Source organism: Erpetoichthys calabaricus, chromosome 2 (assembly GCF_900747795.2).
Source record: "Erpetoichthys calabaricus chromosome 2, fErpCal1.3, whole genome shotgun sequence".
NCBI lineage: Eukaryota > Metazoa > Chordata > Cladistia > Polypteriformes > Polypteridae > Erpetoichthys > Erpetoichthys calabaricus.
Window position 1 is genome coordinate 3,952,743 of NC_041395.2, and position 26,182 is coordinate 3,978,924.

Below are 26,182 nucleotides of genomic sequence, written 5' to 3' on the forward strand. Positions count from 1 at the left end.
TAAGGTGCATACTAATTCAGTGTGAGCAGGAACACTCAATAAAACTAAATTTAAAAAAATCAGTTGATGGTGAGATACGAAGAAGGCAGATTCACCAGTGTTTGTGTGTCAGGTTTTATCCCTCCAGATCAGAGAATGTCCAGTTCCATTGCCTCAAAACACCACTCACATCTCCAGTTATTCCCAGTTTCAAATAAAAACTAACAGCGTCAGCTCTCCTTAGTATGTATCGTGATCGTGACTGAGAGAATAAAAGTGAAAAAAAAAGGTAACTTTCACAAGTCCTACAAATGCACACCTTGTGTTACAGACGCAAACCAAATGTATGTGTGTACTGTATAATATTAACAATAAGAGCAGCTCACTACTAAAAATGGCAAATATAGGAGTCAGTCAGAATCGAACCTGGGACTCTTGATCACAAGTCAATAAATCTTACCGCTACGCCACAGAAGCTGTTGTCTTCTCTTTGAACCTTTTGTGAAAGTGTTTATTTGATCTTTGGACTGCAGGCTTCACACAATCTATAGTTTATTTGTACATTTTGTCATTTATTACTAAAATATAAAAAACATTTCTGTTTTAACAATGTGTTTACACAGATTATTGTAGAAATAGAACACACATGAAATGCATGTGTTCCAAATAACGATCTATTATTTCCACTCTAAAACTCCAGCACTTCACTCCCAGATAATCAAACAAGGCATGAGCTGGGAGAACTTTGCGCACGGTCTGCGGCAGTGGGGGGATGGAATAGCAGGCTGCTTGCTGCTTGTTTTTATCGGCACATTTACAGGACAAAAGACGCTGACGACTGTGGTGGGTTGGCACCCTGCCCGGGATTGGTTCCTGCCTTGTGCCCTGTGTTGGCTGGGATTGGCTCCAGCAGACCCCCGTGACCCTGTGTTCGGATTCAGCGGGTTGGATAATGGATGGATGGATGGAAGACGCTGACGGAGAGGTGCGAACGAGTTTAAGGTGGGCCGGATCTACGAGTTTTTTCATAGGCTCTGGTAATTCTAGTGTTAAGAAATGGCTTTATTGTATCATACTACCGTTATACAGTAATCCTCCTCCATCGCGGGGGTTGCGTTCCAGAGCCACCCGCGAAATAAGAAAATCCACGAAGTAGAAACCATATGTTTATATGGTTATTTTTATATTGTCATGATTGGGTCACAGATTTGCGCAGAAACACAGGAGGTTGTAGAGAGACAGGAACGTTATTCAAACAATGCAAACAAACATTTGTCTCTTTTTCAAAAGTTTAAACTGTGCTCCATGACAAGACAGAGATGACAGTTCCGTCTCACAATTAAAAGAATGCAAACATATCTTCCTCTTCAAAGGAGTGCGCGTCAGAGAGAGAGAGAACAAAGCAAACAAATCAATAGGGCTGTTTTGCTTTTAAGTATGCGAAGCACCGCGGCACAAAGCTGTTGAAGGCGGCAGCTCACACCCCCTCCGTCAGGAGCAGACAAAGAGAGAGAGAGAGAGATTGAAAAACAAACTCTGTCTCTCTCTATCAAAAATCAATACGTGCCCTTCGAGCTTTTAAGTATGCGAAGCACCGTGCAGCATGTCGTTTCAGGAAGCAGCTGCACAAAAGATAGCAACGTGAAGATAATCTTTCAGCATTTTTAGACGAGTGTCCGTATCGTCTAGGTGTGCGAACAGCCCCCCTGCTCAATCCCCCTACGTCAGGATCAGAGTAAGTCAGCGCAAGAGAGAGAGAAAAGTAAGCTGGGTAGCTTCTCAGCCATCTGCCAGTAGCGTCCCTTGTATGAAATCAACTGGGCAAACCAACTGAGGAAGCATGTACCAGAAATTAAAAGACCCATTGTCCACAGAAATCCACGAACCAGCAAAAAATCCGCGATATATATTTAAATATGCTTACATATAAAATCCGCGATGGAGTGAAGCCGCGAAAGGCGAAGCGCAATATAGCGAGGGATTACTGTATTCACTGTTAATTCACTAACATTTTAAAGCTTATCTTTTAAGGGTGCTTTCCTACTTTTCTCATCAAGATTTTTGTGTAAAATTGTTTTTTAAATAAAGAACCAATCTCCTCACTGGAGTTTATGCCAGCAATAACTCTGACAAGATGAAGCCCTATGGCAGCAGTCAGTTTAGGGCAGGCCAGGTTTAGAACTGGACATGAAGGAATGAACAACAGTGTAAATATAAAGATGCATAGTAATGTAAATTCTACCTCAAATTTTAAGTTCAAAAGTAAAATGAGTAACAATTTAAAAATAGCTTGCCTTAATGATAGAAGTATCAAAAAATATATGTACAGTAGCTGAGCATAATTATAATATTATAGCAATAACAGAAACCTGGCTAAATAACAAAGATGGGGATGAGTAGAATTTACAGGGGTGCCCATGTTTTAGGAATTATGGACAGAACAGAATAAGAGGTGGGTTTGCTGTTTACATCAAATGGAACTGAAATGCAAGTTGGATGATGAGCTCCATCTTAATAAGGATGGTTGGCTTTGTCTGAAAAGCATTAGGGAAAGAGGCCTTATGTTAGGAGAGTGTTATAGACTACCCAATCCAGACAGTAATTTCAATATACATTTTTTTAGTAATATTAAAAAGATGAAGTTTAAAACCCAGCCACAGGGGATGTACAAACCAGTGTGTTTCTTCATGCCGATCTCAAGCCCGGATAAATGGGGAGGGTTACGTCAGGAAGGGCATCCGATGTAAAATTTTGCCACATCAACATCCAGACATCGATACAGATTTCCATACCGGATCAGTCGAGCCCCAGGGTAACAATGACCGCCACCAGTACTGTTTGCCAGCAGGGTGCTGGGGGAAATTGGGCTGCTGTTGGCTGAAGAAGGAAAAGAAGAGGGAGAAGACGTGTACAGAGGCAAAAGGAGAGGAGGAAGGTAAAAAGAGTGGAACTGAGGGTAGGAACTCTGAATGTGGGCAGTATGACTGGTAAGGGGAGAGAGTTAGCAGATATGATGGAGAGAAGGAAGGTTGATATATTGTGCGTGCAAGAGACCAAATGGAAGGCGAGTAAGGCCAGGTGGATCGGAGGTGGATTCAAATTGTTCTATCGTAGTGTGGATGGGAGGAGAAATGGGGTAGGGGTTATTCTGAAGGAACAGCATGTCAAGAGTGTTTTGGAGGTGAAAAGAGTGTCAGACAGAGTGATGATTATGAAGCTGCAAATCAGAGGTGTGATGATAAATGTTGTTAGTGCATATGCACTGCAAGTTGGGTGTGTGATGGACGACAAAGAAGATTTTTGGAGTGAGTTGAATGAAGTGATGAGCAGTGTACCCAAGGGACAGAAAGTGGTGATTGGAGCAGATTTCAATGGACATGTTGGTGAAGGGAACAGAGAAGATGAGGAGGTGATGGGTAAGTATGGTGCCAAGGAGAGGAATGAAGAGGGTCAGATGATAGTGGATTTTGCCAAAAGGATGGACATGGCTGTGGTGAATCCGTATTTTAAGAAGAGGGAGGAACATAGGGTGATGTACAAGAGTGGAGGAAGATGCACACAGGTAGATGACATCCTATGCAGAAGAGTCGATCTGAAGGAGATTGAAGACTGCAAAGTGGTGGCAAGATAAAGTATACTTAGACAGCATAGGATGGTGGTCTGTAGAATGACATTGGAGATCAAGAAGAGGAGGAGAGTGAGGGCAGAGCCAATGATCAAATGGTGGAAGTTGAAAAAGGAAGACTGCAAGGTTGAGTTTAGGGAGGAGGTGAGACAGGCACTGGGTGGTAGTGAAGAGTCACCAGACAGGTGGGCAACTACAGCAGATGTAGCGAGGGTGACTGCAAGAAAGGTGCTTGGTGTGACATCTGGAAAGAGGAAGGAGGAAAATGAAATCTGGTGGTGGAATGAGGAAGTACAGGAGAGTATACAGAAGAAGAGGATAGCGAAGAAGAAGTGGGACAGTCAGAGAGATACAGAAAGTAGACAAGAGTACAAGGAGATAAAGCGCAAGGTGAAGAGAGAGATGGCGAAGGCTAAAGAAAAGGCGTATGATGAGTTGTATGAGAGGTTGGACACTAAGGAGGGAGAACAGGACCGGTGGGCTACACAGAGGGGCCGAGCTGGGAAAGATAAGCAGCAGGTTAGGGTGATAAAGAATAAACATGGAAACATACTCACAAGCGAGGAGAGTGTGTGGAGCAGATGGAAAGAGTACTTTGAAAGGCTGATGAATTAAGAGAATGAGAGAGAGAAGGTTGGATGATGTGGAGATAGTGAATCAGGAAGTGCAACGGATTAGCAAGGAGGAAGTAAGGACAGCTATGAATAGGATGCAGAATGGAAAGGCCATTGGTCCAGATGATATACCTGTGGAAGCATGGAGGTGTTTAGGAGAGATGGCAGTGGAGTTTTTAACTAGATTGTTTAATGAAATCTTGGAAAGTGAGAGGATGCCTGAGGAGTGGAGAAGAAGTGTACTGGTGCTGATATTTAAGAATAAGGGGGATGTGCAGAACTGTAGAAAACTACAGGGGGATACAATTGTTGAGCCACAGCATGAAGTTTTGGGAAAGAGTATTGGAAGCTCAGTTAAGAAGTGAGGTGATGATTAGTGAGCAGTAGTGTGGTGTCATGACAGGAAAGAGCACCACAGATGTGATGTTTGCTCTGACGATGTCGATGGAGAAGTAGAGAGAAGGCCAGAATGAGTTGCTTTGCCTCTTTGTGGACCTGAGAAAGAATATGACAGGGTGACTGAGAGGAGCTGTGGTATTATATGAGGAAGTCGGGAGTGGCAGAGAAGTACATAAGAGTTGTACAGGATATGTACGAGGGGAGTATGACTGTGGTGAGGTCTGCGGTAGGAGTGACGGAGGAGGGATTACATCAGAGATCGGCTCTGAGCCCTTTCTTATTTGCAATGGTGATGGGCAGGTTGACAGACGAGATTAGACAGGAGTCCCCGTGGACTGTGATGTTTGCTGATGACATTATGATCTGTAGCGAGAGTAGGGAGCAGGTTGAGGAGACCCTGGAGAGGTTGAGATCTGCTCTAGAGAGGAGAGGAATGAAGGTCAGTAGGACCACCAAGACAGAATACATGTGTGTAAATGAGAAGGAGGTCAGTGGAATGGTGAGAATGAGGGGAGAAGAGTTGGCGAAGGTGGATGAGCTTAAATACTTGGGATCAACAGTACAGAGTAATGGGGATTGTGGAAGAGAGGTGAAGAAGAGAGTGCAGGCAGGGTGGAATGGGTGGAGAAGAGTGTCAGGAGTTGTTTGTGACTGACAGGTATCAGCAAGAGTGAAAGGGAAGGTCTTGTGGCACCCAGCCAGGGTGCCCAGGAGGACCGGAGGAGGGGCCTGTAGGGGCCCGTGGTCACCGTCAGGGGGCGCCCCAATGCCTTGGGAGCCCTGGACTTCAGCACTTCCGCCACACCTGGAAGTGTTGGGGGAAAGAGGATTGGGGACACCCGGAGGACTTCTGGGTACACAGCCAGAGCTTCCACCAAACAGGGGTGTGTCAACGGAGGCTCCTCAGGATGCACCTGGAGTCCATCCGGGGGTGTATAAAAGGGGCCGCCTCCCTCCGTTCATTGGCAAGAGTCGGGTGGAAGTAGGACGGAGCTCAGAGGAGAGGAGTGGAGGCGGACCAGAGACTGTAAAGGCATTGTGGTGGCCAAGGACTTAAGGGGTGATTGGTGCTCCGGCACTGGGTTTGTGCACTTTAAAGTACTGTAAATATTGTGTAATAAACGTGAGTGTGGTGAAACCATCATGTCTACCTGTCTGTGTCCAGGCTGTTCCCCACAGTCTATAGGACAGTAGTGAGACCAGCTATGTTATATGGGTTGGAGATGGTGGCACAGGAGACAGAGCTGGAGGTGGCAGAATTAAAGATGTTAAGATTTGCATTGGGTGTGACGAGGATGGACAGGATTAGAAATGAGGACATTAGAGGGTCAACTCAGGTTGGACAGTTGGGAGACAAAGTCAGAGAGGCGAGATTGTGTTGGTTTGGAGAGCTGAGGGGTATATTTGTAGAAGGATGCTAAGGATGGAGCTGCCAGGTAAGAGGAGAAGAGGAAGGCCTAAAAGAAGGTTTATGGATGTGGTGAGAGAGGACATGCAGGTGATGATGTGACAGAACAAGATGACGAGGACAGGAAGAGATGGAAAAAGATGATCCACTGTGGTAACCCCTAACAGGAGCAGCCGAAAGAAGAAGAAAAAGAAGATTAAAGAGGGAACTTTAAAGAGGGATATTATAGTATATTAATGTGGAATTTTGTCTTAATATAGCTGCTTTACAGCACCCCATGTGTACAGCCTTATCTTCTTATCTTTAAGCCAAGAAACCTTCTAGTTTAGCATAAGCCAACTAAACAGTTAATCTACATGTGTGCCAATTACCAAAGCAGGTACCCGCTCACCACGGTGCTTTGTACTACAGATGTCTCTGCTCAGCTGCTAAGCCGTGTGGGAATATGGCAATCACCTACACCAAGTGCTCCTAACAATACACATTGACCAATAAAGCAGTATAAAATTAATATTAATATAAAGAAACATTAATAAAAAAAAACAGTAAAACTGATAGCAGCAAAAGTATAAAATATATTTGAAAAGAGACTTTTCATTAGTTTGTGATGTTATTTAATTTTGTACTTTACATGAAAAATGAACTCTTAGCAAACTGGGTCTTAAACTTGATATAAGCAAAAGAGAATACAAACTGTCACCATTAATCCTTAACACGAAATGGATAAAAGCAAAGCAGAGGTCAAAATACTGAGGTACAAAGAGAAGGAGCCATACAACCATTAATTAATATGTGATAATTGTCAGCAACTTAATGTTCCATGGCCTCAGAGAGGATTAGGTGGACAGAGAACACTGGCATCCATCGATATGACATCTCATCAGCACCTTTGCTCTCTAAGATATCTGAGGATGTGAGACATGAGCAATATGACACTTTCAGTACCACTGAGGTTGTTCAAACTGATGGTGTTACAGTATGGCATGTTGAAGCCTCAGCTCTGGACAGAAGGGCCATAGAGAGGGCTGTTGGTCCATTTTGGAAATTGTCACTCGTCTGTAAAGACCCCTTGCTGCCAGTAAGGTTTTAGCTGTTAATGTCAGGATTGTGCTATCAGAATATGTGTCTTCATTTGTCCATTCAGTTCATTACTCAAATTCTATTCTGACATTTAGTACCAGCTCATGTCTCCTGCATGTGACTGTTTGTGTGTGTTTGACGTGTGGAGTTTCTTGGTACATGCTGTAAATAGTGAATATACTGTATTATTGAAGTTACAAACAAGGCACTTTGTTGTTTTAATATATAATTAGACAATAACACACAGTCTGTATACATGCAATATTGTTCATTTGTAAAACATGTGTGTGTATAATAAGGAACTACAATAAGGCATGACTTAAGAACATTTAGGTTACAGTAGATAGAATGCCCAGTGGGGGCTGGTCAGGTGGTCTTTGGCCCACTTTGAACTTCTGCAGATTTTGTTTTTTTTCTCCATCTTAACTAGAGGCCATCTGACTTTATCATTGGACTTACGGCTAGATACATAATAATCATTTCTAATTATAAATGCTCTACTTTTCTGTTAATTCTGTATGTAGTTTATATAAGTCTATATTGATATAAGTTTTTTTGGGAGTTTTTTCTTGTCTTCTTAGAGAGTCGAGTCTGGGGGGCTGTCAAAAGGCAGGGCCTGTTAAAGTCCATTGTGGCACTCCTTGTGTGATTTTTGGCTATACACAAATAAATTGTATTGTATTGTATTGTATCTAAATCTATATTGATTTATTTTTTGTAAGTTATTTATTCATTGTTATTCTTACCTATTTTTAATTTGTTTAATTTGTTTTCTTAATATTTTTTTTCCTTGTCATCTTGTGGGGTGGCATGGTGGTGCAGTGGGTAGCGCTGCTGCCTCACAGTTAGGAGACCCGTCTGGGTTTGCTTCCCAGGTCCTCCCTGCATGGAGTTTGCATGCTCTCCCCGTGTCTTTGTGGGTTTCCTCCCACAGTCCAAAGACATGAAGGTTAGGTGCACTGGCGATTCTAAATTGTCCCATGTGTGTGTGCTTGATGTGTGTGAGATTGTGTGCACCCTGCGGTGGGTTGGCGTCCTGCCCGCGGTTTGTTTCCTGCTTTGTGCCCTGTGTCTGTCCTCTTCTTTTCATCTTCAACGTTCTATCTTCCAAAGTCCTTCTCCATTCTTCCAACTTCCTCTGCACGTCTCCCTTTCTGGTGTTACACAACACAATGCCATCAGCACAAAGCCTGCACTGGGGGGATTGCTCTTTTGTCCCACGAGTCAACACATTCATAACCAGATCAAAGATAATGATTGGAAACTCAGAGTTCAGTGGAGTGTGGCTTGTTGTCTTGGCCTGGAAGTGTAGCAGCTGGTCGAGTTAATGCACGCCTGTCTTTTCTGCTTTTTGCTTTTCAAAACCATTGCATGTTACACAAGTCCAAAATGTTACAATGGAGCAGAACTCGAAATAGAACAAGTTACAAAAAGGTACTCGTGGCGTAACATCCAGGTAAATTCAAGGGCAGCACAGACACCATAGCCCTCAATGGACTGAGTTCAGTTGGTCACTTCAGGACCCTTATCCGTTTATTTTAGGATTGTGGGGGCCAAAGGCCATCCCACCAGGATTGTGCAAAAGGCTGAACACGGCCAGTGCTGTGTTTTTGTCTGCTTCTTGTTTCTTCTCGCTATGCTGTTGAAATTTAACGAGAGTTGTTAATCAAGCAGGCTTCCCCTTTGGAGTTTTCGTGCTTGCTGCTGTAAACGTTTTGTGACGATGTTCATTTCAACAAAGCAATGCTTGTGGCACTGAAAAACTTTATTGATGTGCAGTCTGTTAAAACTGGGACATTTGATATAATTAATTAATTAATTTGGGCGGATTGGTGGCTGTGAGGCTAAGGATCTACGCTGGTATCCAGAAGGTTGCCAGTTTGAATCCCCGTCACTGCCAAAAGAGATCCTACTCTGCTGGGCCCTTGAGCAAGACCCTTAACCTGTAATTGCTTCAGGGGCGCTGGCTGTACAATGGCTGACCCTGCGCTCTGACCCCAAGGGGTATGCGAAAAACTAACAAATTCCTAATACAAGAAATTGTATAAGATGAAATAAAGAACAAAAAAAAATAATTCAGTTATTTATTGGAACACACAGCCTGAAATATGGACTGTCCCCATCACAGGGACATCTGGTCACCTAGTAAATTATTGTTGGTGAAATAGTCACTCCACAGGGATCTTCATTCCCATCTAGATGACATTTTGTTTTCTTTACTTATGTTTTATAGTTTTGCAGTTAGGAAGATCTTTTAAGCTACTGTGGTTTTCAATCCATTTGACAAGAGTGGACTGTTTTTAGTTAGAGGATGTCTTTCTTGACCCAGGGGGTTCTCTATGGAGTCTTCAGTGGCTCGTGTGATTAACATTCAATCAAATAGTGGGGCTCCCCTGTGGAGTTTTCAGCAACTTTATCAGTTAACAATAGAAGAGCAGGTTGCTTCTGGGTTTCCGGCAGTGGACCTCTGTGGACCGGTGACAGTTTACAGACAGCTTTCATTGACCGGCAGTAGGCACTAACAGCGCTGACATACTTACTACACCTACCTGTTCACAGAAATGTCTACAAACCTGAGCTGGTCCATGGGGAACACTGGCTTAAGACACTGGGAGGAGTGAAATGCTGGTGCGCTGGTTCTCTTCTCTTCCATTTCCAGTCAAGCCACTGGGAAGATTTCATAAACCAGAAAACACCTGATGGAAAGGTTTACTGTGCGCCCAGCTGGACAGGCAGATGCTCGATTGACTGAATGCAAACAGCCAGTGATGGCAAGTAACCTGCTGGTTTTTCAGTAGTTTGCATTGGGGATCTCATCACCGTCAATAGCAGAGGTGAAAAAGAAAAAAATATACAAAATATACAAGTTGTTGTCAATGTGAAATTGAAACAGTAACTAATTTGTGCTTGAAATCGCACAGAATGTTTCTCAATTTTAAAATAGACGAGTTTGCCATTTTGTCAATGCTTTTCAATGGGATATTTTAAAATTTTAAAACTATGTACAGAACCATCAATTCAAGATAACCCAACTAAAATTGAACTGTCTTGACAAATTTCCTTGAAGAATAAGTGTGTCACATTTCAACAAAATTAGTCCACTGGGGACTGACAGACCTATCACAATAGGTGCATCACACATTATAGACAAAAATCAATAAAAGTGTCGTGAGTCCTCTGAGAGACCAGTGATGTTAGTCTGGTCCCTCTGACGTGCCCTGCAGTCGTAGACTGAACAAGTATCATACTAGGCTTCTAAACACAGTCAAGGAGATCAAACTCCACTGTGCACCTATAGATGTTAGTGAGCAAAGACGGAGAATCTGGGCTTCTCTTGGACACCAAGGTGCTGTGTTCCACCGTTTCTGTTCATCAGTGATGGCCACTGCAAGGTATTTTAAGCTACTGACCCTCTGAATATCATTTTCTCCAATGCAGATGTCAGTGTGGTCTTCTTTCTGACATCTCTGCCCAGCTTGTTGGTGTTGCTGACGTTAAGGATGAGATTGTTGTCCTGACAGGTAGACCTCTTCTCTGTAAGCCATGTCATCACAGCTCGTCTACGATGGTGGTGTCTTAAGCTAATGTGATGGTGGTGTTGGAGTTCATTCTGGCCACACAGTCACAGAAGTCAGGTCAGCACACTACCCAGAGTGCTGATAATCAGCATGAAGGACATGAAGCTGCTAATCCAGATATGCTGAGGTTTGCTAGTTAGGAGATCTAAAATTCAGTAAAATTGACCTGCAGTCTACAAACAGTACTCTGATGTGACTGGTTTATTATTTTGATGTACTTTGAAAATGTTATTTATACTCAGTGCTCGTTTTGTCAAACGCAAGTCATCATTCGATTATTTGATTCAAAATGTTATTACCCATCAATTTAACATCATTTGTTTTAATTTAACAGCTGCAATGAGGACGTCCTGTTGACCTGCTCTAAAGTCCTTTACACAGGAGGCCAACGTCAGGCAAAGCTCCTGCTAAAAAAGTTGGGTCAGACAATTGAAATAAAAAAGAGTCATCTGAAGAACAGCTCCTGTAAATATCTGGGGAAATTAATGTCTCTTTGTAGACAAGATCTGAGTCTGACGCTGACTCCTAAAGCCATAACTTTGAGAGGACTACTGCTGTTGTGCAAATCATGGACGCATCTTCAAACATTGAGGTACGGTGTGCTGTGTGCAATTGACAGAAAGAGTTCTTGACATGTTTGAATGTATGATGAGAGAAATCTGTTTAGAGTAAGAATGTGCAAATCTAAAAGCACAGTTCATATAATCAGAAGACTTTATCATGTTTTCATCAAAGTCAGTTTGTTCAGGTCAATCGCAGACCACTAGAAAGCAGATAAAGTCAGGGTTTATACAGTTACATGTTAACTGTGCGTATTCTTAATTGTCACAATTATTGAACAAGTGACCTTCAGTTCTTTATTACCTTTAGTAGAAACACCTCTAATTGTTGTCAACTGTCACAAGAACAATCAGTTAAACTGCTTTTTCAAATTGAAGTCAATCTCTTTTAAATCCTAGAATAACTGATGTCACAGCAAGACTTATCTCAAAGTTAATAAGGACAAAAAGAAAAAACACATCTGTCAGTGTAAAAGAGATGGTCATCCTCAGGCAGAGCTCCACAATCAAAGGACCTCATCTTATTAGTAATCTGTCCATAATCCTTAGACACTGGAGCATCAGTCAAGTGGACCTCAGCAGCTGTGACCTGGAAGGACACTTTGTGACAAACCTTCTGAGTCTCCAAGGCCACATCAGTCTCAAGTAAGTCCCACTGCGTCTGGGTGTCATTTTTACAAGAACTAATTAGCTTGACAGGAAGGAACTGATGTCTTGTGCGACTCTCCAACTTAACTGATTTATTTTTACACACTAAAGTATAAATATCAAAACATACAAGAGAGTGCAGATGGAGCTGTGAAGAATGAGTGAGGCCTGCTGCGTATTCTGGTGTTAAGGCGCCTGGACTGCAGAAATTGTAATGTTTTAGACATTTACACATCTGTGATGGCATTAGTTTGAAAATCCATTAGCTGGAGCAGTGAAAGGTTTAAATGGCGTCTTTCACATCAAACATGCGTTCAAAACCAGGTTAGAGGTCAGCAACTGTATTTACTTAAATTGTGGTGTTTAAGTTGAATGCTGTTTAGACTTTTATTGATTTTAAAATGTTATTATTTTGTAGTGTGTTCACGTGATGTGTGCTTTACAGGCTCATATCACACAAAGAAAATTCAAAGTAAATTTCTTTTGTGGAAAATAAAAAACTGTAATAATATTTCATTTTATTTAAGTCAAGGGCACTTTACAAGATAAAACCAAATGATGATATCAGCACTGAAGATAAATATTCTATAAAAATGTACACAACCATATCTTTCTTGGAAATATTTTATACATCAGGATCTTCCTACCTAATACTTTATCCTTTTCTCATATTATAGAGTATGTTGGACAGCATTGGTAGCAACTCGTCATAAATATGGGGGTTAGATAAACAATTAGAGGTTACAGCATAAAGAATAAAACAATAGCAACTGTAACAACAATAATAATCCTCAGTTTGGTGTAACATCGGAGGCAAAGATGCAGTAAAATAACATTAAACAATTAACACGACAATAGGCTTGGTGCTGTCGGCTTTGACTGCATCGCTAAAGGCCAATTTAATTCAAAGTATACTATGACATTGTGAATTGACTAGATGGTGAGTTTACCTTCTATGCATACTTTTTTGAGATATGGTTGGCATTTTTTATGGCAAATCATATTTTGATTTTTCATAATTTTGTAATTATATTGGGCTAGACAGTTTAGTTCAGGTACCTACAACAATTTACAAGTTTATGGGGTCTGCAGCACAGTATGGCAGGAATAGCATAGTATAAGAATAGCCAAGCTATCAGCGGCTAGCAGTACTGAGGAGAACTTAGTATTAAATGTTATTCCTTTCCTGTCTTTGTCTAGAAAGTCAATTTGCAATATGGAATTGTGTATCGGCAATGCACAGATTTATGTATAAAAGTGGCAGATCTTACTCAAAATTAGGTGTAAATGCTCTAATAACCCTTCAGAACTTCCAAGAGAGTAACTGTATTTGGTGAAGCAAGAAAGTAAACAGATGAGGCCAAAACACAAGTGGAAGCAGAAGTGAGGAAAGTGTGTCAGCGCTAGCTGGAGGCTAGAGGCCAATCCCATCACACCAGTGATACCATTAGTTCTGCTTGCGAACATCCAATCAATGGATAATAAACTGGGCGACTTCAGGTTTCAGCATGTTAACCAGTGTGAATGACAGACTGTTGTATCTTTATTTACACTGAAACATGGCTTCACAACATTGTAATTCTGGTGATTACGCTGGATGGGCTATCCATCTTCAGAGTGAATAGAGACTCATATTTGACTGCTAAAATCCATGGATCATGTCCATCCATCCATCCATTTCCTACACTTATCCAGGTCCCAGTAGCAATGGCAACAGTCTAAATGATGATGTCCAAATGTTTCTTGTCCCTGCTGCATCCTCCAATACCTCAGGGGGTATACCAAGGTGTTCTTAGGTCAGCTGAGAGATATAATCTGTCCAGCATGTTCTGGGTCTGCCTCAAGGTCTCCTCCCCATTGGACATGCTTGAAAGACCTCCCCATGGAGGCGTCAAGGATGCATCCTAATCAGATGCCAAAACCACCTCAACTGGCTCCTTTCAATACAGTGGAACAACGGCTCTACTTTTAGCCTCTCCCAAATGTCTGCACTTCTCATACTATTTCTAAGGCTGAGCCCAGACAACCTACAATGGGAACTCATTTTGGTCATTTGTATCTCCGATTGAGCTCTTTCAGTCACTATTCACAACCTTTTGGCTCAGCTCCTACTTCACCACGACTGAGCAGTACAACATCTGTATAACTGCAGACACTGCTCCAATCTGCCTGTTGATCTCCTATTCCCTTCTTTCCTCACTCAAGAACAAGATACTGAGGTACTTAAACTTTTTTGCTCAAGGCAGCACATCATCCTCAACTTGAAGCAGTTACTTCACCCTTTTCCAGCAACGAACCATGGTTTCAGACTTAGAGGTGCTGATCCTGATTGTGGCTGCTAGATAGTCAGCTGAAAACCAAACCAGTGCACATCTAAGGTCACAGCCCAATGAAGCCAGCAGAACCACCTCATCTACAGAAAGCAGAGATGCAGTCTTGATGCCACCAAACTGGACACCCTACACTCTGTGGCTGCACCTAGAAATTCTGTCCATGAAATTTATGAACAGAATTGGTGACATAGGAGTCCAACACCCACCGGAAACAAGTCTGACTTACTTCAAGTAAAGTAAACCAATGTCTCATGTCACAAACTTGACCAAGAGCCATACCAAGGTTTGGGGCAGTCACCCATATATTATTCCCTGGCTGCAAAATTGAGTAAAGTGATAGCACTGATGTGCACAAATCAGAGTCCAGAACAGAACTGACGGAATGGGGGAAAGGTGGCGGCTTTCCAGGATCCTTCTTTCCAGTCAGATCCTTCTTTCCAGGACCCTGGCATAGGCCTTCCCAGGTCTAAAGCTGGAACACACCCTCTGGTCCTCTTTCTTAAACATGGGGACTGCCACCCCAGTTTGCCAATCCAGAGGCACTGTCCCCAACCTCCATGCAGTATTGAGGAGGCATGTCATCTAAGACAGCTTAACCACATCCAGAGCCTTTAAGAACTCTGAGCAAATACCATCGGCCCGTGGAGCCTTGCTGGGCTTTCAATTGCTATCCAAGCCACAGTATACTGGACCATTATGACTCCTCTTTTATGGGACTAGGCCGGGAACAACCCAAAGTTGCAACATGGGTTTGTGCTCAACTGGGTCCACAACCTGTAGGAAGAACCATAAGAGTCCAGTACATTGTGTCTAGGATAGCAGTGGGGGCAGGTGCCTTGAAGACCTATCCTGAACCTAAATTATAAAAATGGCCACTAAGGGGTGTCAGTGAGCTCCAAACACCAGAAATAACTTGACCACATACAGTCCGGTGTTCAAACCAAGTGCTTTCATTAAAAATCTAGCATACCTTTAAAACAGTCCTCTTGAGTGAGCACAGCACAACAATACAATCCATCCTTTTCTCTTCTCTCTACTCCTATCCAGGTGAGTGTTGTCTTTCTCCTTTCCCAACTCTGACTCGTCTGGGTGTCTTTTTAAGTTGGACCCTAGTGTATTTCTGATGTGACGTCATTACAACCAAGAAGCAGTTCTGGGTCAAGCAGAACCTTTTTATATAGCAGAGGTTTTCTTTAGTAGCTCCTAGCAGCTCCCGCTGGTAGATCCCAAGCAGAACTGCCCATCAGGACTATGGCTGCCATGTTGCCCTGTGGGTCTAAAAATTAAACTTCCACCAGGGAAATGCTGGCTCCCAGAGTATTGTTGTCTTCAGGCTGGGAAAGTCACCAGCAACCAAATTGGCTGTGATGCTCGTCTGTCCATGTTCTTCCATTATAAAGGCATTCCAGCCGAGTAACAAATCATTGATACAGTCTGTTTGGAAATAAAGGCAAGTTTTCCATTAGATGTCCTTTTTTATACTTCATAGAAAAAAGTAACCCTGACTGTGTGTGCAAGCGTCTTACAGTTTATCCCCCACAAAATAATACTGATCGATTAGTAATTTGTTGATCTAGAAATTGGTTTCTTTAGATTGCCAGTTCCATGTTATACTTCTAATTGAGATGTTTCTATAAAATAAGACATTTTCCACTGTAACAAAACCAGTGTTCTGAGAAAGTGTAACGTAACTTATTTTTAACATACTTTTAACGGCAGATTCCACTGATAACTAAGGCACATTGATTATCTTGTGTAATTCATCCTAATGTTTGCTGCAAAGTAGTCACTGGTGAGTCAGGCTAACTTATTCTAGTCTTTGCTTCTTCTACTGATCTACTTAGTAATTTTATAAAGAAACATCACCGACTCACTGAGAATGAAGTCTGTGTGTTTGCTGTTTGGTTGCTCACCTATTAATGTGTATTTATGGTGTTTATTAAGGTCAATTATAACTTTAATATATAAGCTACAGTAAGTATAACTTTATACTAATTATCTAACAATTATATTACAATACATTAGAAAACTAATAAAATTTTAAGAGACAGAAGACATGTAATAAAAAAGCAGACATTTGCTGTGACACCACATCATGTTCATTGCTGTCTTGTGGGTGGCGTCCATTTTAGGACATAGTCATTTTTCACTTCCTCAGTCATCAAGCATTGCGATTACTTCGCATCACTCGTCACTCGTCACCCATCACACAGCACTATCCGCTCATCATTCTTCACTACTCACTTGTACTTCATCTTGTATCACTCCTCACTACACAGTTCTTGGCGCACTCTTCAGTACTCATCTGTCGCTTATCATGCGTTGCTCATCACTTTTTCATTTTCAGTCTTTTTTAACAAAGCCGATTAGTTGTGTGAGTGACGGCAAGGGGTGTGCAGAATGCAGATTAGTAAGATGTAAGCACAGTCCATTAGTTTGTTAAAATGTCAGTCAAACCCTTCCTATCTGTTATGTCATCTCTCTGGACAATGTCAATGTCAATGTCAATTTATTTATATAGCACATTTAAAACAAACATAGTAATGCTGTGGCCAAAGTGCTTTACAAAAATAGAACAAATTAACATAAAACATAAATAGAAATAAAATATATGAACATAAAATAAAATACATAATAAATAGAAGTAATGATATATACATAAAAAATAGAAGTAATGTAATATAATCACAAAGAGGAAACCATCAGTATTACTGAATGCAAGTGAATAGAAATGAGTCTTTAATCTTGTTTTAAACAGTTCAATTGTAGACGACTCCTTTATGTGATGAGGTAAAGAGTTCCACAGGCGAGGAGCAGCAGCTGCCAAAGCCCTGTCTGTCCCCCTTAGTTTTACACTTGGTACGAGGGACAACCAGAGACAGCTGACCAGAAGATCTAAGCACTCTAGATGGCTGATTTAAAACACACAATTCGGATAAATAGGCAGGAGCGAGCCCATGTAAAGATTTAAAAACTAGCAGCAAGATTTTAAAATCAATTCTAAAACTGACAGGCCGCCAGTGTAAAGAAGCTAAAATAGGAGAGACAGAGTCAGCCTTTCTTGCCCCAACCAGAAAGCGAGCGGCAGCATTTTGGACCAGCTGTAACCTGTGTATCAGAGATTTGTTAATCCCAGAATACAGCGAGTTGCAGTAATCGAGGTGAGAAAAAATAAACGCATGAGTAGCTATCTCTAGATCCCTAGAAGATTAAAAAGGCTTTATCTTACCTAATAGACGAAGTTGGAAAAAGCAACTCTTGACTACAGAATTTACTTGTTTCTCAAAAGAGAGGTTACTATCAAAGGTAACACCAAGATTGCGGACTTGAGGTTTGGAAAAGACAGAGAAAGAGCCGAGAAGTCCAAGACCAATGTGGGCTTTAGCTGATGGACCCACTATAAGCACCTCCGTTTTATTTTGATTCAGATCAAGAAAATTATTAGCCATCCAGGATCTTAATTCAGACAGACAGTTGTGCAGTTGATTTGTTGTAGAGTTGCAGACAGGAATATAAACCTGAGTATCATCAGCATAGCAGTGAAAAGAAATGTTACATTTCCTAAAAATAGCTCCAATAGAGTGAAGGTATATGGAGAATAAAATAGGACCCGAAATGGATCCTTGAGGAACACCATATTTAAGAGGAGCAGTAGATGAAGAAGAGGAATTAAAAGTCACTGAAAAGTGTTTACCAGTTAAATATGACATGAACCAGTTAAGAGCAGCCCCTTTAAGTCCAACAAGATGTTCAAGCCGCAACAGCAATATCTCATGGTCAATAGTGTCAAAGGCAGTGGACAGGTCAAGGAGGAGAAGGACTGCCGTATCACCTGAGTCAGTAATAAGAGAGATGTTGTTGAACACTTTCAGGAGTGCCGTTTCAACACCATGATAACGCCTAAAGCCAGATTAGTAGATCTCAAATAAATTATCGAAGTTAAGGTGATCAACCAAGTGCCATCCATCCATCCATCCATCCATTGTCTCCCGCTTATCCGAGGTCGGGTCGCGGGGGCAGCAGCTTCAGCAGAGATGCCCAGACTTCCCTCTCCCCGGCCACTTCTTCTAGCTCTTCCGGGAGAATCCCAAGGCATTCCCAGGCCAGTCGAGAGACATAGTCCCTCCAGCGTGTCCTGGGTCTTCCCCGGGGCCTCCTCCCGGTTGGACGTGCCCGGAACACCTCACCAGGGAGGCGTCCAGGAGGCATCCTGATCAGATGCCCGAGCCACCTCATCTGACTCCTCTCGATGCGGAGGAGCAGCGGCTCTACTCTGAGCCCCTCCCGGATGACTGAGCTTCTCACCCTATCTTTAAGGGAAAGCCCAGACACCCTGCGGAGGAAACTCATTTCAGCCGCTTGTATTCGCGATCTCGTTCTTTCGGTCACTACCCATAGCTCATGACCATAGGTGAGGGTAGGAACATAGATCGACTGGTAAATTGAGAGCTTCGCCTTGCGGCTCAGCTCCTTTTTCACCACGACAGACCGATGCAATGCCCGCATTACTGTGGATGCCGCACCGATCCGCCTGTCGATCTCACGCTCCATTCTTCCCTCACTCGTGAACAAGACCCCGAGATACTTGAACTCCTCCACTTGGGGCAGGATCTCGCTACCAACCCTGAGAGGGCACTCCACCCTTTTCCGGCTGAGGACCATGGTCTCGGATTTGGAGGTGCTGATTCTCATCCCAGCCGCTTCACACTTGGCTGCGAACCGATCCAGAGAGAGCTGAAGATCACGGCCTGATGAAGCAAACAGGACAACATTATCTGCAAAAAGCAGTAACCCAATCCTGAGCCCACCAAACCGCTAGTTTCTGTAGCCGAGGATCAGACCGCCAAGGTCCCCGCCTTCGGCCACCACCCAACTCACACTGCACCCGACCTCCTTGGCCCCTCCCATAGGTGGTGAGCCCATGGGAAGGGGGACCCACGTTGCCTCTTCGGGCTGTGCCCGGCCGAGCCCCATGGGTGCAGGCCCGGCCACCAGGCGCTCGCCATCGAGCCCCACCTCCAGGCCTGGCTCCAGAGTGGGGCCCCGGTGACCCGCGTCCGGGCAAGGGAAAACGACGTCCAAAATTGTTTTTCTTCATAGGAGGTTTGTTTAACCGCTCTTTGTCTCATCCCTCACCTAGGACCAGTTTGCCTTGGGTGGCCCTACCAGGGGCATAAAGCCCCGGACAACAGAGCTCCTAGGATCATTGGGACACGCAAACCCCTCCACCACGATAAGGTGACGGTTAAAGGAGGGGGATCAACCAAGTGATTATAAACAATTCTTTCTAAAATTTTAGCCAGAAATGGCAGTTGGGAAATTGGACAAAAATTGGCTAAAACTCCAGGATCTACTTCTGCCTTTTTAAGACAGGGACAGACTGCAGCATGTTTAAAAAATGAGGGCACAACCCCCGAACTAATAGAATCATTGATGATGGCTAATAAGGGTGGGCCCAACACATCAAAGGCTTCCACTAAGAGACGTGGTGGTACAATATCCAGAGGACTGGGGGCTGGTTTAAGGGGGTCAATAGTTCTTTTTAGCTGTGAAAGTGAGACTAGATCAAATGATTCTAAGACAATGTCATGATTAACAGTAGAAAGTTCATAGCCCGTTTGAACAATGCCACGGCGGATAGTATCGATTTTGCTGACAAAGAATGATAGAAACTGGTCACATGAATGAACAATGCTATTTGATCCCACCGCAGAGTGGGGGTGAATGGCCGCATTAATTGAATTAAATAAGACCCTAGGATTCTTTGAGTGACGGGATACTAAATCGGCAAAGAAGTTTTGTTTCGTTATCTTAACTTCAGCCTGGAAATTGAAAAGAGAAGTCCTAAAAATCTGTTTAAGAGACAATCAGTCCATCTTTTTTCCAACGCCGTTCAGCAGTTCGACAGGCGCGGCGCAGTGATCGTGTATTTTCATTTAGCCAGGGAGCAGGTCTACCCATATTACTGCGTATCTTGGGCGGAGCAATTGAGTCTAAAATTGTTTTACAGGAAGAATTAAATTTTACGACAGAATCATCGATACCATTATTTTGGTCATGCACATAAAGACTAGAGAAAATGGTTTTAAAATCAGATATAATAGAAGAATTTAAAAAGTGCGAGCAGCGTGGGGGACAGCTATTAGTAGGGACATCGACAGTAATATTCAGATCCATCATTATAGAAAAATGATCAGTAAAAGAAACATCACATAAATCAATATTATTCACTGAAATATCACAAGTAAGAACGAGATCGAGGGTGTGACCGAGAGAGTGGGTTGGCGTATTAATATGCTGTATAAAATCAAATGAGTTCAAAAGTGATAAAAAGTCATTGACCAAAGGTTTCGATTGATAACAAACGTGAATGTTGAAATCACCAACAATAAGAACTTTATCATGAGAGAGGGTGATATCAGCCAAGAGATCAGAGAATTGAGAGATGAAAGTTTCATTAATTACAGGAGGTCTATAAACCACGGCAAACAGTAGAGAAGGGGAGCTGCACACTTCGAAAAGTTGAAGTTCAAAGCTCCTAAACGGACTCCTTGTAAGGCTCCGACACAAGAACATACTTTTAAGAACAGTGACAATGCCCCCCCACGACGAGTCAGGCGAGGAGAGTTTAAAAATGAGTAACCTGGTGGAGTCAAGTCAGTAAAACAAGAAGAGTCACCATTTAAAATCCAAGTATCAGTGATGAAGAAGAAATCCAGATTATTTGAGGTAATCAAGTCTTGCAGAATAAACGTTTTATTAGACACTGATCTCACGTTCAAGAGAGCAGCCTTGATAGAGGTAGAAGAGCACGATGAGCACGAGTGAGTGTGTAAAGATAAGCAGTGTTTACTACTCGATTGCAGGCCAAGGAAAAGAGATGCTGTCTTGAAATGGAGACATTAAATCCGGTGTCCAGCGCCCATGAACCAGTGATGGAGTCCTGAGCAGGAGAAGATGGGTCATAGACGACTTGCAGGCATCGGGAATGAAAGCTCTGGGACTTGAATCGGCATTGTTTAACACAGTGGCGTAGCGTAGTGGGGGCGGCCTGCCCCGGGCGGCACTTTTAGGGGGCGGCAAAATTCTTTAGAATTACTGTATATTTTAGTCTTTTTAATTGAAATACCTAAATAATGTGGCGGCGGAAATTTCCTCCGCCCCGGGCGGCTGACACCCACGCTACGCCACTGGTTTAACAGCAATTCCGGCTCTTTTCCCATGACGGCGGCGAGTGCGTTTGCGTCTCCAAAGGGCATTCAACTCACTGATACAGGTGAAGAAGTCAGGAGATGAATAAAACAAAGGTGGAGGTTCACAAAAAATCCAACCAGGAGATGAAAATTGAGAGGAAAGCAAGCCTGAAAATATGTTTAATAAAGACTCACGATCATAGGACAGTGGCCATTGGGATAAACTAAAACATAAAGACAAAGTTAAAACATAGATGAGAGAGACGAGCAGATAGCCAGCCACACCAGTCTGCGCCATCTTTGAAAAAACCATTGCTCTCAGTAGCACATTATTGATATACAGCATTGCTTTTATTTAGTTTATTTTTAGTGTTTTTTCCATTGGATATATTTGACCAAGCACAGAAGCTGCAGCGGTGCTCATTACAGGGCTGTCTTTCATATTTATTTAAAATAAAAATACAGGCAAATTAATTAATTAAATGATTTGCACTTTACCATATTCATTTCAATTTTCTTCTCAAGATACAGTTATCTTTCCATGCTAAATGAAAAATCTGCTGTCCACTTCCTTTAATCAGCATAATCCAATGTGAGAATGGCAGGATCAGCATTCACTATAATACAGAAAATAAAATGTAAGCAGGTTAGGGTTAATTGGTATATGCTCCATTATTATTTAGAACTGGGCTAAAACAAAGCAATTTGTGTGAAAGATAAAATGACAGTAAAGGATATTTATTGTCTAATGTTGCTATTGGAAAATCACAAAAAAGGCACTAAAAGCAATGCCTTATCGTTTTATAAATTACTTTCCCTTCCAGACTTCCAAAGTCATTTAATGCCATTTAATGTCGAGTGATGATGGAAGCAAAGAGAAAGCATTTGATTGATATTTCAATAAACCAATGGGCTGCATTTATTAATCTTCATTCCACTCACACCTCTGATTGGCTGTTCAAAAATACTGGAAATGAAAAGTGACGAATGACGCATGTGAGTGACAAATGAGTGCTGATGAGGGATACGTGATGAGCGAGGACTGAGTAGTGAGGAGTGATACGTGACAAACGATACGTGAGAAGTGAAGGATGAAGATGAGCGAGTGCTGATATGTGACATGGAGTGATGACTGAAAAACAATCGTGTCTGACAATGGACACTGTAATTATGGACACCAATCAGAATGTACTTTATTTATTTGTCAGGCAGATAGGCAGAGAACCTGACAAAAGTGACACACATCTTTAATGAGGTACAAAAAACAAATGTAATTTTTAAAAAAATCAGGTCAGTTGCCTGTTACCTTCTGTTTGAATGACCACTTTACCTTTGTCATGGAATCAGGCATTTTAGGGGATGAATATTAAAAGAAAGATAAAAATGACCAACTACTTTGATCAGGGCCATCATGACTGATAATATTTGCACGATGAAATCCCATTTACCATAAGCCTGAGAAAATGACACTCAGATTTCTCAAAATGATAACATCAAGCTGCATGGGGCAAGCAAAGTATTGTAAATGGAGAAAATGAAAAAAGTACAACATTACTTTGGAGGTCTGCAATTCAAGTCCAGGCTAAAGATTCATCCATTTTCAAAAGGCAATTCTATTCCAGTCTCGATTGACGGCTTCTTCTCCCTTACATTCTCACCCACCATGAAACAGTTTAGAAATCAACATCAAACACAACATTTCTTTCTTTCACTGATTTTCATACACAGGATGGGCTCAAAGTGACGTCAAAGAGGTGGCTAAATGCAAAGAAAACCAAATTAAACTTAGATAAGAATAAAAATGAATAAATAGTTTTCAAAATAAATCAATAATGCATACTTGCATACGAAAGATAATAAATCTAGATTTTTGTTTTTTAAGTTTCTAAATGACAGTCCAATGATAAGTTCAGATGGCCAGGGTGGACAGAAAAAATAAAATAAAAAAATCTAGTCAGCTGGAGAAAAAACAAAATCTCTGCAGTTCAGGGTGGGGGGACCAAAAGACCCCCCAGCCCCTACTGGGCATTCTGCCTAACAGAAATGTCCTTAAGTCCTTCTTTATTGTGTTTTTTTAAACTTTGACTTAGGGGTTTTGACACAGTGGGTCTTGTCACAAGTTGGGTATCTGCTTTCATTCAGACGTCACTGGCAGCTGCTCAGCACTTTGATCAGGTTGTGGTGGCACAGATCAGGACCAGAGCAGTACCAGAAAAGGAGGAAGGCAAAAGTGAAGATTAATAAAGATTGCAGATTCACTGAAGAGAATGATCATTGTATGCATTTCTAGTTTATTAAGAGTAGAACTAAACTGAAGCTTAGAAATAGCATTATTACAAAAGTGGGATTTTAGGAGTTTCTTAAAATGTCTGACAGTGTTAGCAAAAGGCCGCCTCACCAATTCTTTTATGCTTGGCTCTCAAAATCATAAGAAGACCACCATTAGAAGATCTACAGTAAGGTTACGACATGGAGTGTAGGGGTCAGGCACTCCACGACATACAAAGGCATTTTAAGACTTTATACGCCATTAGTAGCACTTTAGAGTCAGGACATGGATAACCAGCGTAGTGACGCTAAGACTGGTGTGATGTGCTCAGATATTCTTTTACTCTTTAAGATCCTGGCTGCAGTATTCTGAACTTACTGATACCATTTAATGTCTTCTCTGGAGTAAACCAGTGAGGAGTGCATTACAGTAATCTAAACAACTAAAACAAAAGTTGCATTTCCATCTCATGGCCACTCGTACATCAGAGTCAGATGAATTGGGAAATTCAGCCATAACTGCACCTGAGAAAATATACAGGAAATAAATAAGATATTAAATAATAACAAAAACTATTTTTTCTTTGTGTTTTTTAAACTTTTGCTATTTTTTCCATGATAAACTGGGTTCAGTAAGTTAAACAGTGCAGGTGTTCCCCGAGGTTACGAAGAATGGACTGTTGATTGGAACAAATATACAGAATATCCTGCAGTTAGTATTTAATTTTATTTGGTCAAATGTTTATCTTCCTCAGTACAATACAACATCTTGAGCAACAACACAGTATAGTACTAAAGAAAATGTGTATGCATGTGAGTACACAGTATTATAAAAACTTTTTAAAACAGTAGAAAAAGAAAAAAGGTCACAATTAAATGTCACAACACAGCCCTCAATCAGTGTTTGTCACCATTAACACAATACTGAGGGCACCAAACTGGCCAGAGACAGAGCCGACAACCATTAAAGCTGCAGGAAGTTTTAATGCAAGTGACAAAGTAGTGTGTTGGTTTGTTATTACAAACTGTTGTATTTAACTAGAATTTTAAGGCAACAAACACTATCTAAACACTTCAATTTGGATATTACAGTCACTAACTAAATCTTTATAGCTGGAAAATATGACTGAAAAAGAAATATGAGTACCTGTGATAGCCTGAACCTTCAGCACATCAAAGCTGTTTTTTAGAGGGGCTCCTTGTTAGGTTTTCCCTGTTAGGGTCGATTCCATCAAAGTTTCATCTGGAAAAAACTAAAACAGCTAGCACGTGTGTGGAGATACTCATTCTGGACCTGTGAAGCCTCTGGTAGGCCCTCTTTGGAAATAATATATTTGTATTGGCCAAAGAATGTTCTATGAGAAGACAAAAACAAGAAAAACTATTTAGTACACACATTTATTAACTCATACTTTCTAACATAAAACATCAGACAGAACATAACACGTATTTACTGACATATTGGTATAACCAAAATTAAGTCATTGTCAAATACCTTGTATGCATTTAATTGATTTACTTAACAATAGTGTTGCCACAATACCACATTCTCATACTTTAGTACAAGAAAAGTATTACAATTCCAACAATAATTTTTTTTTTCTTTTGTAATTATTATTCAGTGGTAGCCAACAATCCTGAATGGTCAGAGAAAACTGGAAGTGCAGATAGGAGAATCAATACCTTGTAAAATAAAAGACTTTTCTGTATGATGGAATCCACACCTTTGACGGCCCTTCTGAACAATTCCAAATGGTTAATCATAAGTTGTCGCACACCATTTCTACATCTCTGTCTGCCATAGAAGAAACAGTTGATGCTCCAGAGGTTGAGAGCTCAGATGATGAGGTTCCTTTTTCCAAGCTCATCAAGTCACAAACACCTCAATGCACTCCATCACAGACTTGAGCAGCTCACGTAGTTCTAAGTTATGACACAGCTCAAGAGAATATGTTACTGTTAGAACAACATCACATTAGAAATGGATGATTGCAGTTGTTTATGTTCCCTACATAAAAACTCAAGCTCATGTTGTACGCCTACCTTTAAGATGTCATGATAGTTTTATTATCAGTTCCTGTGTCTGCCTCTGGTCTGTGAGGAGCTGGGAGACATTCATCATCACTCAGATCAGAGATCACCTGCAATGTAAGAACAGTTTACGTCAATGTTTATTAAACTGCTGACATTAACTATGACATGGAGCACAACATGAACATAGACATGCTCAATGGAACATACTACATGAGTGCTATAGTTATTGTGAAATCCCAGATAACAACTGAAACTATTTCTTATTTAAAATAAAACTAATTGTGGAGTCCTGTATCTTCTTTTTTTTCTGCTGCCAGATCTTATCATGTGATATTCACACAATATTAGTCCATAAAAGAACGGAAAGCCCACTCTGACATGCAACATGCTTGTCATGTGAGGAATAGATAAAATAATTAATATATTGTGTATTGTTAAAAAATATATTGTGTCCTACCTATGT

At 41.5% G+C, this 26,182-nt stretch overlaps 1 protein-coding gene across 6 annotated transcripts in view; it reads left to right on the top strand.

The window, feature by feature from the left end:
• The window catches only part of LOC114669445 (uncharacterized), a 488,735-nt gene that overhangs the window by 173,322 nt on the left and 289,231 nt on the right, over positions 1-26,182 (top strand). Inside the window, exons 5-6 of one of the 6 annotated variants that reach the window (XM_051923217.1) lie at positions 11,018-11,275; positions 11,643-11,888. The exons of the other annotated variants lie outside the window; for them this stretch is intronic. Coding sequence (XP_051779177.1) covers positions 11,018-11,275; positions 11,643-11,888 — 504 coding nt within the window. The remainder of the gene's footprint in view (positions 1-11,017; positions 11,276-11,642; positions 11,889-26,182) is intronic. 6 annotated transcript variants of the gene reach the window in all.